Here is a 15534-nt window from a genome sequence, read left to right as displayed (position 1 = left end):
GATGCAGAATTCCCTCAAGACAGGTCCCAGGAAGCAGACCTTGGAGCACTGACAAAGCATGGGTGGTGTCCCATCTCCCCCTGGGATCTGAGCAGGCAGCAGCAGAGCCTGGCTGCCCTCTGTGCTCAGTTTTTCCCTCATTTTCAGCTTCCTCTGGCACTGGTGCAGTGGCACAGACCTGCCCTCACCTGAACAACCTGGGCAGAGACTCAGCTGATTTATCTTTGTGTGCATTCTGTAGTCATTGATACCTGCTTCAGGCATCCAGAAAGAGCTGTTTTCAGGGCACAGTTCATCTGATCTATTCGAGATGTGAGATGTCAATAAATCACCCCCAGTGTCTCTTTCTCCCCTGTGACAACATGGGGAGCTTGCAGGGACTAGTTCAGACAAGACATGTGCAGATGGAGCCCAGTGGGGGCTGAACCTGTGTTCAGCCTTTCAGCTGGAGCTTTGCAAAAGGCCTGATGTGGCTGTGGCTGTCAGACAACTAACCAGCTGGGACATGTGCAATATGCAGCTGTGGCTGCTTGCTGTTCAAGTCTTAGTTACATTACAGTGTTGTAATCTGGCTCTCATAGGATAACCTAGAAGCCAGATTCTTTGCACAGGAGGAGGAGATTTCTCCCCTTGTCTGACCCTCCTTCTCTGTGGGGATCTGAACACCATCTCCTGCTCCTCGTGAGCAGTCACACAGTGGCAGCCTCCTGGGCATTCTCCATCTCTGCAGCTGAAGTTGTTCTCATGTGTAGGTCTCTTTCAGATCATGAAGAAATGCATTATTGGCACTTCTATATTCCTTAATATAAAAGAAGTTACATTGCCAGAAGTCAAGACTTCTGATGTTTATTGCAAGTGCTATTTATAACACCAGCATGAAAATGGACCCTTTGAAGAAAAGCACAAAACCCCAGTAACATGATCTGACATAAACTGCTTGGAGGAATTAGACCCCGTCAAGAAAAGTGACCTGTGCTCTTCCCTAAGCACCCTTGAAGCTTTCAGAGCAATGCCAATCCACAGATCTGGAAGCACTTCAGAGATGTGTAGTAGGCAGAGACACAGCAATCAAAAGCTGTGGCAGAATTAGCACCGATTTTTGTTGACTTCAGAAAAAATTATTGCATAACATATAAAAGGCAGCTGTAGGTCAGGAACTGTTGCCCCCAGTCAGTCTGCTTGAACCACCAGGTGCCTTTCCTCCTCTTCTAGTCTCAGTTTATCAGTGTCATCAGTCTAAAATAAATGGCATCAAAGTTCACACCTTGTATCTGTGTTCACAGAAGCTAACAGAGCTGTTGAAGACTAGAGAAGCTGTTCCTTGCATCTAGTCTGACCCTCTCCAGCACACAGCAGCAGTTCTTGACTTCTGAAAGCTTCAAATGATGGAAAGGGCTCATGTTCTTAGCTAATTGTTCCAATTATCAAATGCTTTTATTGTGTAGAGCTGCACTTAATCTTTGCTCTCAGTCCATCTAGTGGCAGTTCTAGACACTGACTCTGTGTTCTCAAAAGACTTCTGAATTCAAAAAGCACAAAAGCTCCTCTGACAATGAGAAGAGGCTTCTAACATTTAAAGCTGTACTGCACAGTGTATTATAATCTTTATTTTATGAAAAAATATGTTGCTTTTATCTTAGAAGTATATTTTCATGTATTGTTTGATACAATAAATAACAAGTGTACACCTGGGTCAGTCAGTTCTGCCTACCAAAGACAAGCCAGAGACATGAATGGATGTGCTTTGGCTCAATGAGACCAAGAATTCATTCTTGGTTCCTTCACAGAGAGGAACACCGATAGTAGTAGGTGCAGGTGATAAGAAAATGGTGCTGCTTTAGCATAAAGTTCATATAAAACCTTGTTATTCCTTGATTTTGTGAATCCTAAGCAAGGGAAGTAGTCCTCTGCATGTCCAAAATAAGATTTTATAGGAAAGATCAAGATGAAGAATGAGTTGGAACTGGAGATCAGAATTTCACATATGGAAGCAACAGTGTAAGGAAGGGTGAAGCTGTGCTTTGTGGTCAGCACACTTGTTTCCTCATGCAGAGAGTTGCATGGGACTCACAGGATACTTTACCTTGCTTAAACCTGCCTCCTCTCTTCCACAAATGCTGAGTACATCACCTAAACCCACCTCAACTGGGTGCAGGTATTCTGGGCAGTGTTAGTGCTTGGATCTGGCATCTCTCTTATATCCATGGTTCCTCTTTGCTCAGCTGTCATATTTTCTGAGACAGGAGTATGAGAGCACCATGACAAGAGCAGTTGGTTTTCACCCAGCTGTTGCCCAGCTGTGGGAGAGCACGGCAGCAGCAGTGCCATGACACTGTGTTTGTGTACAGGGAGCTCAGAGCCCGCTGTGATACCAGGTTATGCTGCTGTTAGGGCTTTTTTCCTAAGAAGGAAGGAAATAAGTTTGCGCAGTTCAGCAGCAGGAACAGTAGTAAAGAAAGACAAGTATTCATCTGCATCTTTTCCAGTTTCCTGGATAAAACAACAGCCTGTTTCTCCCTTCCCTCAAAAACAAAAAAATAAAAAAATTATTCATCCCTTAATCACTGAAGCAAAATGAAAATCATCAAGGAAGCAAAGCAGCTGTCCTAGAGAAATGCCCAGGAAAGTCAACACAAAAAGCCTGTGTTTTCCTGTCATGAAAGTAATGCAGTTAACTTCTTCAGGTAAGAAAATTTAATGTCTGGAGGTGCCAGGTGTGCCTATGGGTAGTTTGGTGTCAGAGTGCTAGGAGGATCTGCTAAGAAGCTGCAGTTTCATTATGTCATTGGAAACTCACCTGGATATAAATTGAATGTGCTGTATTTACAGCTAAAAAATACAAAGAGTGGTGGGCTGGAGCACTGAATGTGTGGCTGCCCCTGTTGGTGCCAGAAGATCAAACAATGTTGTGACAACTGCCATGGACACGGTAAAGTGATACCGTGCTCAGAGAGTATAAATCACTCTCTCCTGTCTGTATCATTGTAGTGCCCATTACACACTGGGGTTCTGATTGTGTAATGAAACGGTATTTGGCTGAAGATGATCTGTATTTGTCAGGGAAGTTGCTCCTGAGCCAAGCCACTCCTCTGGAGCACAGAAAAGAGTTACAGCACCATGACAGGTGCTTTTGTGAAGTGTAGGATCCTTGGAGAAATTCCTGTGGACTTCTCCATCCAGATCCTTTGTTGTGTGACAAAAACAGTGTATGTGAGAGACTGAATAAAATCTTCACTAACTGCCCCTGCTCAACTTAAACCAAAATCTTCTTCTGAAACCTGATATCAGTCCCTTACTATCAGAAAACTTTGCAATCAGGAAAGAAAATAAACAAAGACATAGAGTATAAAGTCATCATTTATCATTATTTTTCTTCAGATTAAAATAATTTTATAAAATCTTGTTGAGTATGTTTTATATCAGGTTTTTAGATAGCCTTTACATTATACATGCTCACTCTCAGAAAAGATTATTTCACCCCATGTGTTTACTGTCATTATTCTTTTGAGTACATTCCACTTGATTCTGTAAAACACTAAATGTGCCAGAGGAAATACCAAAGGTGAAGATATTGAATGCTCTTAGTGTTACAAAAGATAAATAAACTGAAAGTGTTGACAGCCTGAGATACCACAAGAAGCTTTGGGTTTTCTCTACTCCAGAACTGCTTTCAAGCCATGGTCTTTTCTACAGCAAGATGGGAGGGCGAGGAAGGGTTGAAATGAAATACTGAATGAAAAGAAAATATTTTTAACTTTTACCAGCAAACATTTCTACCCTGGTGTGCTTTTCACTCATTCAGTTGCTCAGCAGGGACAGGAGACCCCATTTATTGTTGAGAAAGCACATCTGTGTATGCTGCCATTCCCAAAGGCAATCAGAGGATGTGACCATGCCTGCCAGAGGTGCAGACTTTTCTAGGGGCAAACTACCAGAGTCTGTAGGAGGCAGTGAGCACTGAATACTTCTGTCCATGACTCTGCTTTCTTTCCTCTTCTTCTCTCCTGCTCTTACATGCACCTGCCAAAGGTACATTCAGATTCATCCTGCCTTTGTGTCTGGATTATAAACCTTATGGCCACCTTTTGTTTTACAGCTGAGAGAGACAGAAAAATCACGTCTGATTCTTTGGCTGTTCAGATCAAGGGTCAGTTGAGAGAAGCCTTGGAGTCTCATGCACTCTGGCTTAATAACAAAGCAGAGTTCATTTTGGGAGAAGAGGTCAGTTCCTGCCTTAAGGGACTGGTGAGGATAACTCCCCATCCTCAGACTCCTGTTTCTTCTTTTGCAATCTCAGCCCAGATTGGCCTGGTGTTTCTGATTGCCCTGCTGAGGGCTTGGCAGCTGCTTTTGTTGCTGCAGTCAGCTCTTTCCTCTTCTCTGAAGGCTCTTTTTCACTTGGTGCCTCTGCTGTATCCACCCCTTGGCCACTCTTCTCTGTGGCATTGGAAGTTACCTGCATAGCCAGCACTGGCTGAAGGGGCTCATTGCTCTTCTTCCACCTCCGGGCCCCCGACCGTGTGCTGAACTCGTACATTCTGCCAGTAACTTGCAAGAACACAAAGACAACAGATTAAAATCATTCTTGCTTTAGCAGATTAAGACATGACAGTTCTCAGCATGGGACTGGAATGAGAAACATGAAGCTCTTGGAATTCAGCTGAGCTGGGGAGGTGGCCCTGAGAAGGAAAGCCTCATTTCTGAGGGGACCCAGGCATTGCAACAGCCACTCAGAGATGCTGGCTGTTCTGCCACTCTAAGAATTGTCTTCACAGTTAGGAGAACAAGGATATTTAAAACATTCACATTCCAAAAGAAATAACTTTCTTATCGCCCTATAACTCTATCCAAGCTCCAGCTACCAGGGATTAACTTGGGTAGTGTGACAAACACATCCATAGTTGAATGGACAAAACTTCTGTCTTGAACCATACTAAGCAAGACCATTGTATATGTCTGTGCCTATTTTGTCATGTAGAGTTTCCTACCAGAGATAGCAAAACCTTCTCAGGGGCACAATATGCTACACACATCTTCCAGGCCGTGTCAGCTCACCTGGACTGACCCAGGATTTGGAGATCCAGTGAGTTTTGGCTGTGTGAGTTCCTTTTCCATTTGTGTAAAATTCTTTCTTCTAGATGATTTCTTCCACTTTGCCATTAATAGAGTGAAGTACTGTGTGTTTCATACAAGTACATGATTCTATCATATATATAAAATATTGTTAAATTTGTGTTGTTTAACACACATGGCTACCTTCCCTTGTCAGAAAGATTTCTATCTCTATTCAGGTTTCATGGGTAATTTCCACTTGTACATTAAAAGCAAATATCCTCTCCTTCAGTTCACTGCTACCAAGAGATAAGTCAAAAAATTACCATGTGTCCAGTGTGATCACAGTCTAACTCAGTGTATGTTGCTAAACAGAGAATCAGAAGCTATAATGGCACTTCCTGTAATTAAACATTAGCAATAAGAGACAACCAAAAGACTATTATGACTTGGAAAGAAACAGTGGTTATGTGTTACTAAATGTTGCAGTTTGTATCAGAATTAATCATTTGTGACACATTAACACAATTTAAGCAACTCAAGGTGAAACTGGATCTCTTTACATGTTATTTTTTTCTGACTGCTTACAAGGTGGGCATATTAAAGCAGCCCAGGTCAGGAAACAGGCTCTGACCATCCCTCCTAATCATACTCAACAGATGATGTCCCAGGAATTATTTAATCTCATTTCCAAACCAGAAACCTTTGACCCTCTAGGGTTTGCATCAAGCTGTGGGGAAGAGAAGGGAGAAGTGGGGAGCACACATTTCCCTGCTGTCAGCACAGAGCTGTGTCAGAGCTTAGTGTTTGTGTCAGGCATGACACAGATGCTACAGCTCTGGATGGCTCTTTGAATGAGCTCAGACATCCTTAAGTCCAGTATGTTTAGGTTGGTTGAGAAACAGAGCCCCAGCAGCCCTGCAAGAACACTGGAAAGCAGCTCTTTCAGCAGCCTAGAGACTATTCATGTTTAATATATTAGAAATGCAGCTACACAGGGGAAAAAAGCAGGGACTTTGGAGCCCATTCCTCCAGATCTCTTTATAAATAGCAGGTGAGCTTGGACCTGGATGAAACTGGCCTTGAGCAGCCTTGTGGATGGGCTTAATTGTACAGTAGGGTCCCACTTATTTGCCCAAATTGTACTGAAGTCTCCATGCCTAGTGTTTCCCATTAGCTCAAGGCATCCAACCGCTCTGAGCCAGCTAATAAGAAACACAAGTCACAGGCACTTGGGTGGAAATAGGCCAGATTAATCCAAGCCTTGAAACAAGCCTTCTTCTGGATGATTTCTAGACCTATTGTTTCAGACCTATTTTCAGATCTATTATTTTAAAACCTATTTTATCTGATTGTCACATTTTACCAGCTCCCCATCTCTGTGCTGGGGCCCTCAGCCATTAGGTACAGGGCTGGGCATCCTTATTCCTGGCCAAGCATCAAAGTAAGGGGCTCAGGCAGGGGCTGTGTTTCAGGGGAATGAGGTAAGCCAGATCAACCCTCCTGAAAACAACAAAATTTTTCCTGTAACGAGCCCTGCTGCAGAGCAGTGGCTGTCATCTGGGGAGCTGGATGAGCTCCCCAGTTCATCCTGAGATTTGTAGCATTCTCCTCATTTTCACTTTTCCCAGCTGGTTTATCAAATAAGCCCAGAGTTTGCAGAGCTGGAGCCTGGTGACATAGTAGCTGTCACCAGCTGATGGCTTTCCCTTTTCTCCCCAACAAGCAATGCTTGAGCCTTGGATAAACAGCAGCAATGCACCATTGCTGTAAGGGAGGAGGTTTGTGCAGGAGCCAGCAACTCACCCACCCACCCTGCATCCAGGGAGAGGTTTAGGAGGAGAAGGCAGCACTTCTGCAGTGACATTAATCTCCTGGCCATTTCCCAGACATGAGACTGGTGAGACCATGTAGCTATGACAGCACCAGGACAGGAGACTCGGAGCAAATTCCTCCTCCCCTCCCACCTTCCTATACCACATCCATACATTCCAGTTTAGCAGAGGAGTAGTGAACAGCCTGACCATCAGATTTGTGCTTTCAAGGGCTGTAAGTAAATTCTACTATTCAGATGTTACTGAGGCACTGTCTTGATTTTCACTTTTTGAGATACAGCTCCCATTCTCCTTGGAAATAGCAAACTGGAAATATGAAAAGCCAATGTTAAACCATATTTAAATCAACTAATCCAGTTTGGTTACAGCCTAGTATTCATGTCCTCTGATAATTGCTTTTTATTACCTGGGTCTCTGGCTTCTCCATCAAAGATGGTGTTTAGCTTTGTCATTGTCTGTGAAGAAACACAAAATGTGAAATGATACCTATGAATTAGTTAAGTCAGAAGGAGGAGCAATGATTTGGAAATGGTGAACTACCTGGATGGAGGTGGATTTGTGTGACCTGTATATTGCCTTCCTTTAGCTGGGTTTAATCTAAACTGGCAACAAGAGCCATTTGTGGTGTAGGGTTTCATCAATAAATATTTAAAGGAGAATTAATAAGTTCTGACATGCTAAATGCCTTCATGTGTGTAACCACAAAAGGGTCTCCTCCACCCAGAATAGCTTGGGAATCTCCTCTCTGAAAAATCTGGGGAGAGTGAGTTCATTAATCAAAGTGCCTTGCACAGATTCACAGAATCTCCTGAGTTGGAAGGGACACACAAGTGTCATCGAGGTCCAGCTCCTGGACCTGCAGAGAACCACTCCAGGAACCATACCACAGGCCTGAGAGCATTATGTCTATTTATGCAATTATGCAGCCTTTATACAATCATATCTAGGAAAAGGAAGGAGCCCTGAGATCCAGGAGCAAAGAAACATCTCAACAAAATGACATTTTGCTGCAAGCAGCTTATCATGGCCAAACTCCATACAGCTGGCATACCTTACTCGTTGCACTCTGGTGGGTCAGAGTCAGTGGTGTCTCAGCAATGCACTGCTGCCATCAGTGAAGCTGGGGCACTTGTCATTCCACCTCTGCAACTCTGCAGTGTCCCTGTCATTGTGGGCACTGTCTGACCACCCAAGTACAGCATTTTGGCACTTGGAAGCAAAGGGGCCCCAGTGCAGGTGACCACCCCTCACACCCCATGCTGCTTCAAACCACAGAGACCAGATGGGACAATGAAGTGTTTTGCACTTGAGGACAATATTTTTTTCCTTTCCTATCATTTTCATATTCTCTTTGGAAAACAGACACCATTCATAAAAAGGGTCCAATGATGGTATGGCATGATGGGGCTGGCAAAACTGGCACTTCTTCTGAGGCCAGCAGTACTTACTACAACCACGTCTTTCTTAGGCTTCTTCTTTTCTACAGAAAAGAAAATGCACACTGTTAATAATCAAAATTCTCTGATAGTGACTGTAGATACTAAAGTTAATACTTTCTCAAAGAAATAGACATTCTTTCTACTCAAAAGCTGAGACATCTTAAATGAGTCTTATTTCTTTTCAAAAGCTGAGTGAGAATCCACAGTTGCCAGTGACTAATCAAAAGACTAGTCTTGAAAACTCAGCAATGAATGAATAGCAGTGGTTATCAAACAAGTTTCCCTTTCTAAATAATATGAACAAATACAAGAATTCACCTTTGAGAATATCGGAACCAGAAATGCAGATTATTGTTTTACATGAATAGTTGTGGTTGCAAAGCATGTGTCAAATATCAGCTTGGAGACAAAACATGGAAGAGCTGCATTTTCAGTCAAGTAAAATTCAGACTGAAGAACAGTTTGGTTGTGTGCAAATTTACCACACTATTAACTCATCCCACACGCAAACAAATACAGCAGCAGTGCATTTGTGGATGATACCTAACTAGTTGCTATGAGGGCTCTTCTTGCTCACTCCTTGCCAATTTGTTTAATGGCCTTTCTTTGGAGAACTGTGCCTGGCCACAAATGTGCTTTGCAGCCAGGGGTGCAAAACTCTGAAGCGCTGCTGGTGGATCTCAACCTGAGCAGTGATGGGAAACCTGTTCTGTCTGGACTTTGCTGCCCAGCATTTGGGAACTAGTTTTTCAGAAAGCAAAACGCTTTCCCTTTTTGGAAACCAGCCAACACTGAAATATCTCAAACTGGGCAACCAAGAGAACAGCTAATTTTGTGGGGTTTGTTAGTCCTGTGTTTTTTTCCAGCTGGAGACACTGACTGAGGAAAGTAGAATTACAAAAGCCAGGTCAAACTGAGCCCATATGAGCAATGCTTTCTAGCAGAAATGCAGTGGGACTAAAAAGAAAAAGTCTGCTTAAAAAAATCATGCTTTTCCATGTGTGATTTATCTCCCTGTGAAGTTATACAAACCCCTTTAAAAGCACCAATACTTCAAAATAAATCTTTATTTATGTGAAGTAATGGTGTCAAGGGAGCAAATGAAGTGATCAGAGAACAGTGATCTCTCTTGAAGGTGCTATAGATGGCTGGGATTGTTTTTAGAATGATAGCATATAAATTGTGTGTGAAAAATGCCGTTGTTCTTGGCATCCGTGCCAGAATACCAGACTACTCTGAATTTGTGTTTTGCCTAATAGTTAATAGATTTGAAGACTAAAAAGGCCATGAAATCACTTTGTCAGGCCTTCCATAACTGGCTAAGATTATCTAATCTCAGTACCCTTCTACTGTGTTAAATTTATATCTAGAAATTAATTTATATGTTTTACATGGAATCATAAACAAGGTCTTGCTTTGAAGCATTAAAATATAGAAAAGAGGTACACACCTGGAGCATTTATCCTGTAATAAAAAGAAGATTAAGAGTGTAGTTAACAAATGTCATGGTTTTCCCTACATAAAAAAAAAAAAATCATGATTTGCTTGATTTATTTGGTTTCTGATTTTGCTTTCACAGAAAGTCTGCATCATTTAATGCTGCTCTCAAACAAGAAAACCCTAAGACTTCTTCAAGAAGAAATGCTCTTAAAATAATAAAATCTTATTGATGATAGCAGAATGGATTTATATAATCTGGAAAAATACATTTTCAGATATTGTCATTTTGTTCCATCCTTGGAGGAAGGTCAATTTTTTTTTTGATCTGATGTGCTCAGAGAATACCTTTTAAAGAATTTGAATGGTTATAAATGTTTTTGAAAATATAGAAATTGCTTTTTAATGGGAGACCCCAGCTGCCAATAAATCATTTGCCCAATTAATAAATAATAGCAGTATCTTAGATTCATTTGTCATTTTTATCACAAGCTGTTAATGCCTTGCTCACACCATTTGAACTATAGTCATGGTGACATAGTAGTTCTTTACATTTAATGGAACTTCTAAATTGATGTCCAAATCCTGAGAATAGTTGTAGAAATCCCTTTCTTTTCTTCTTTTTTTTTTTTAATCCCAGCCACTTAAAGGACTGCTTATCTTTGTTTGGTGAAGTACAAAGTGAATTTAGAGGCAGTCTGGCTTCAGCCCACTGAAAAGGCAGCCAGCAGGGATCTCTGCACTTCTCACAGTGACTCGGAGCTGGTCCCAGGTGCTTCCATGCCTTTTGCCAAGCACGAACACTTAGAGGTAAGCTTTATGGGCCAGAGCCTTGTAACTGGCTTGGTAAAACTCCAGGAAATCTGCAGAAGTTTTGCCAGAACAATGAATTTGGCATGAGCGCCAATATTTGCAAAGGACGCCGGGATCTGTAGCTGAGAGGGAGGAAAACGCATCCAGTAACTACCTAGATGGGAGCTCCCTTGGAGTGGGGGTCAAATACAGACCAAAATATTTGTGATCAGCACAGTCTGGCACAGGCTCTGACTGAGCCTCATGAGCATAGCTGCCTTTAGAGGTTATAATTGCTAATTCCACTCCTACCTTCTGCTAATATTAATATTACTAAACCCATGGGAAAAAAATGCCGTGGACGCATTTCCTTGCGTTCATACCATTAACACCCAATACCGCTGTACCTGCTATTAGCATTTCCTACAGTACAGGGCGTAGCGCTATGAAAGATTTAAAGCACCTGAGCCGCCTGTGTCACTGCTGGCCCTGTCCCGGTGCCGGGCACTCACCGCGGGCTGCGGCGGCCCTTCCGCGCCGGGGGACAGCGGCTGCGGAGCCCCAGCCAGCCCAGCAGCCCGAGCAGCAGCAAAGCGCCGAGGGTGATGACGAATGGCACGTACCACGCCGACGGAGAGTAGAGGTTCTCCCTTTTCGTCACAACAGTGAAGCCGGGCTTTTAAAACAAGACAGGAAGAGTTCCTCGAGGCTGCGTACTGACAGCAACATCACCTTTCATCTGGCTGAACTTCTGCACCGAGGCACCCGGCCCGAGCTTGCCCCGGGGCTCTGCAGATGATGGAGGGAGGAGGAGGGAGACAGTGTGCCTGCCTGCCTGCTGACTGCCAAGGCACCTCAGATGCCTGGGATGGACCACCGAGCTCCTGGGGCAACCAAAGGCAGGCGAAATGGAGCCCATCCACAAGGAAAAGGGGAGCTTCCAGATCACGTTTCAATATCTTACATTAAAACAAGCATGTCGTGGTGGAGTTTAAAAGCCCCAGGTTGCCTGAGAGGCTGTAAGCACGCTGTTGGAGGGCGGGCAAGTTCAGGGAATACTGCCATTACTGAGACAGTGTTTTCTTGTTACCGAAGGCAAAACTGGAAGTGGGTCATCTTCACTGCAGTGATCATTCAGCCTGCCTTGTAAGAGGAGTTGAACCCTAAGGAACTGGGTTATTGTATAAAAAAAAGTGGAACTCCTTTTTTACCCAGTGACTTGTCCCAGAAGGAAAAACCACACTTCCTGAGCAGTTGCAATCTCCCACATCTTCCTGAGTGTCAGGAGACACATCTCTGAGCTGGCACATCACTTGGTGCTAGCAGCTCATTCATTAAGGTGCCATTATGAAACGATCCTCACACATTTCAGAAATTACTCATTTACTCTACGTGGTTCATTATCTAGTGTGATACTATTAGTTTTGATCATCTACTGAAGTTTTTATTTAATTTTCTGTAAGGCATTTGTAATCACACTGAGTATGAAATTGAGCAGGGTATCTATTTCTTTACAGTTTAAGGATAATTTTAAAATAACCTACTTAGTCTTGTCAAAAAAAGATACATCCAATCCTTAGAGAAAGGCTCAAATAATCTCAAAATCACCACTACCACTTTATCTTCACCTGGACTGAAGTCACAAGTTACTTTTTGGGATGGGGCTTCTTTTCTACACTACCAGCTTTCCAGTTTCTGACTCATCAAGTTGCTGCACTGAACACATGTAAAGAATAGTGATGGGAGAACCTGCTGTAATGGAAGTGTTCTTCTGGAAAACAGCCTGAAAGTGGAAGGCTGATATCTCTGGAGAGACACATTTAATGTTGTGGTATGCGGTTGAGACTGCTTGTATTTGTGGTAAAGCACAGGAAAGAAATACAGAATAAGTTTATTCAGCTTAACTTTTCATTTCCACATCAAGATTTGCTCCCAAAAGAGCATTAGATAAGAATGGGGTTATTAATCAGTCTGAAAATTTGGATCTAAGCATTTTCACAGCAAAGCAACTAGACTTGTATGTGCTGTTTGCAGGATCCTTTGGTTCTGGCTCAGTTAGCAGGAGCCTCTAGAAGATCTAGACAATTTTAGGGCCAAGGCCTCTTTCACCACTTCATTTGGATACTCATTTTCATTTCTGAATGCCAGAGAGCAAAGGGTAATGCCTTCTGCAGGCAGGCAGGGAATGGATGGACTGTGGATGATGGAAGATGGTGCAGTAAGGCATGAAGGGATGACAGGTACAAGGATAGGGACAGAGCGGCCTATACTCGCAGACTCTGTCACATCTACAGGCAAGACAAAAGCAAGTTCTCTGCACATCCTGCACCAGCCTGATGGAAAACAGCTTCAAAATTAAACTGGTAAGACAGAACTCAACTAGGATGGCTGTGCGGAGAAGTGGAAAGTACTGCTTGGACACAGGCCCACAGCTCCACAGGCTGTGCAATGTTAGATCCCACCTGGGCTGCCAAAAGTTGTGCAGGCTTCCTCAGCTCGGCTATGGCCATCACATGGGCATGGAGCTCAGGAAAGACCCATCCCAGCCCTCTGGATTTGCTGTCTGAAACCTGCTGAAACTTCAGCGACACGCTGAGGCTGTGCAAAACTGCTTCGGTTCCTGACATGCTGCTCCAAGTTTTACATGACAGTGACCTCAGGTCTGGAAAAGAGACCCTTTTGAGAAATGAGGACTTGTTGTTGTTGTCTGTTTCAACTTTGATAGCCACAGATTAATGTGCTCCAATGATAAAGAAGCACACAAAACTGCGAGGCAGCTGGGGGAGAGAAGAGTTATGAATAAGAAAAGAGGTAGTGCAAAATGCATGAGGTAATTTTAAGGTTCCAGGCAAAGGTTAATCCCTGCTCTTTCCTTATTAATAAAGCTGCCAAAATCTTTAACTTTCCAGTTGCATGGTAATGGCAGCATGCCCAGTCCTTTGGCTTCATGCCCTTTTTGTTTTAGAAATACAAAACACGTGTTATGACTCTGTACCTGGGACTAATCCTTCATGATACTGAGCACATCAACCACCTCTGGCTTCATCATAAGAGTGCAGGGCTCAGAACCTCCCAGGACTAGATGCACTCTAGGTTTTTGCTTTCTTTTTGCATACATCTATCCTCTTTTATTTACTCCTGTGTAGATTATTCCATAAAAGAAATGCAGAATTAGACATAAGTCTTAGTGAACTTACTGTAGTGGTTGTGGCAGTAGTTGGGTTTGGGATAACTCTGATGCTTAAAGTCACTGTTCCAGTTTTAATTAAGTGTGTAGTTTTGTCCCTGGCAGATACTAAATTGTCATCTGTTATGTGGACGTTCAGACTGTAAATCCAGTTTGTATCAAGTCCACTCTCATAGTCAAACCTTGATGCAAGAATCAGATGAGATGTGTTGGAGCCAGCGCTTGGTGAAAAGATGAAATGTCTATTTTCATTGCCTGCAAAAAGGTAACACCAAAATGCAAAAAAATTTACTTTAATCCCATATTAAAGTAAATGTGTGTAACAAGTGGTGAGGTGTGGTGAAATGTTAATGACAAGAAGGGCTCCTTGATCTCCCTCGTACCATATAAAATAATTTAAAACAATACAGTCATAAAAGCATTGCAATCTAGAGTAAGACCTTATATGGGGACATAGCAGAGTGGATGCTGTGGGAACACTTCAGAGCCATAGGGCACACAAGAGCATAGGTGACCTGAAAGACCTGGACTTAGAACCTGGGGAGCACCCAACAACACCCAGCTGGGGTGAGGACCCTGCATTGTGGCAGGGCTCATTCTGCTACTGGGCCATCCCTGGAGTGCTGCTCCAGCCCCTCTTCATGTCTTCTCTATCTGCCTGAGGCAGTGGCCTTCGAAGAGAGTTAGACTCGTGACATTCATTGCCTCCAGCGCTCTGTCAACATCATGGGGCAGGGAGGAGAGTTTAGAAATGCTGGCTCCCCACCCCTTGCTTTCTGTCCATTGTAGCTGGAGAGCTGCTCATGGCCCCAGCTGCAGGGAGACCAGCCCCAGCAGCTAGGACCTGGACAGACCGCGTATACAGGAAATCAGAGCCTTGAAGAGGCACCAAATATGCTTTGGTTTTGCTCTTGTGGCCCCACAGAGATGAAGAGTTGACATGTTCTTGAAGGCCATGCCTGTTTTATAGCACAAAAAGGGCCATGAGCTGCTCTGTGGCTGAGAGGCCAATGCACAACACAGCCCAGGTCTGTACCACCAGGACTGGGCCTGTGGTCAGGGATTTACTAACACAGCCATTATACAGATTTACGTGTTAATACCATGTCTGCAGAGCTCCTTCTGTGGCATCAAGGGACTACAGCAGGACAGAGATTCTCTCTTTTGATGTTCACAGTTTTTGCTAGCACTTGAACAATCTGCTCCCTCCTTCACAGCAGTCACCTCAGCAAGAAAAGAAGGAATTGCCCTGAGAGAGTGTGCTTCCATTTTTGTAAAGCTGAGTGTCATCCCATACTACTGCAGTTCTCCAGGTGGATGCAGCTGATCAGGGTCAAAGATGGATTTTTAAAATGAGGGTTCATTGCATACAGCATGGACCTACGACATGTAGGTTCCAGCAGTTGTTTTGAACAGTGCACCAGCATCTATGTGATGATGAGATACACAGAGATACAGAACTTTCCATCATTTCTCAAGATTTAGTCAGCTGTAATTGGAAGGGAAATTTGACACTGCACACCATTCCAGCTCATTCTTCTGAAGTTATAGTCAATGTGTAATTAATAACCTATTGATTAATATGGCAGGCAATCCAGCCTTGCAAGGGGGTGGTTCTAGCTGTCAGCACCAGTAGCACCAGTAGCCAGCTTCTGGAGAGAGGATCAACGTAATGATATGCAGAGTTGTGGATCACAGCTAGCACACCAGAAAAGTAGCATACAAACTATGTTAGATTTTTGTTTATAAATATAAGTGAACTATCAGCATTCACTATTTTTTTTTCACTGTT

At 43.3% G+C, this 15534-nt stretch overlaps 1 protein-coding gene across 1 annotated transcript in view; it reads right to left on the bottom strand.

Annotated features, from left to right (window-relative positions):
- Positions 1-4234: 4234 nt before the first annotated feature.
- The window catches only part of LOC131592726 (cadherin-related family member 3-like), a 29978-nt gene continuing 18678 nt past the window's right edge, over positions 4235-15534 (bottom strand). The window contains exons 15-20 of the mRNA XM_058864454.1: positions 13753-13997; positions 11068-11231; positions 9777-9790; positions 8336-8367; positions 7294-7342; positions 4235-4548 (exon numbers count right to left, since the gene is read on the bottom strand). Coding sequence (XP_058720437.1) covers positions 4235-4548; positions 7294-7342; positions 8336-8367; positions 9777-9790; positions 11068-11231; positions 13753-13997 — 818 coding nt within the window. The remainder of the gene's footprint in view (positions 4549-7293; positions 7343-8335; positions 8368-9776; positions 9791-11067; positions 11232-13752; positions 13998-15534) is intronic.

This window comes from Poecile atricapillus, chromosome Z, assembly GCF_030490865.1.
Source record: "Poecile atricapillus isolate bPoeAtr1 chromosome Z, bPoeAtr1.hap1, whole genome shotgun sequence".
NCBI lineage: Eukaryota > Metazoa > Chordata > Aves > Passeriformes > Paridae > Poecile > Poecile atricapillus.
The sequence above is the reverse complement of the archived record's forward strand: the minus strand, read 5'-3'. Positions and strand labels throughout refer to the sequence as shown.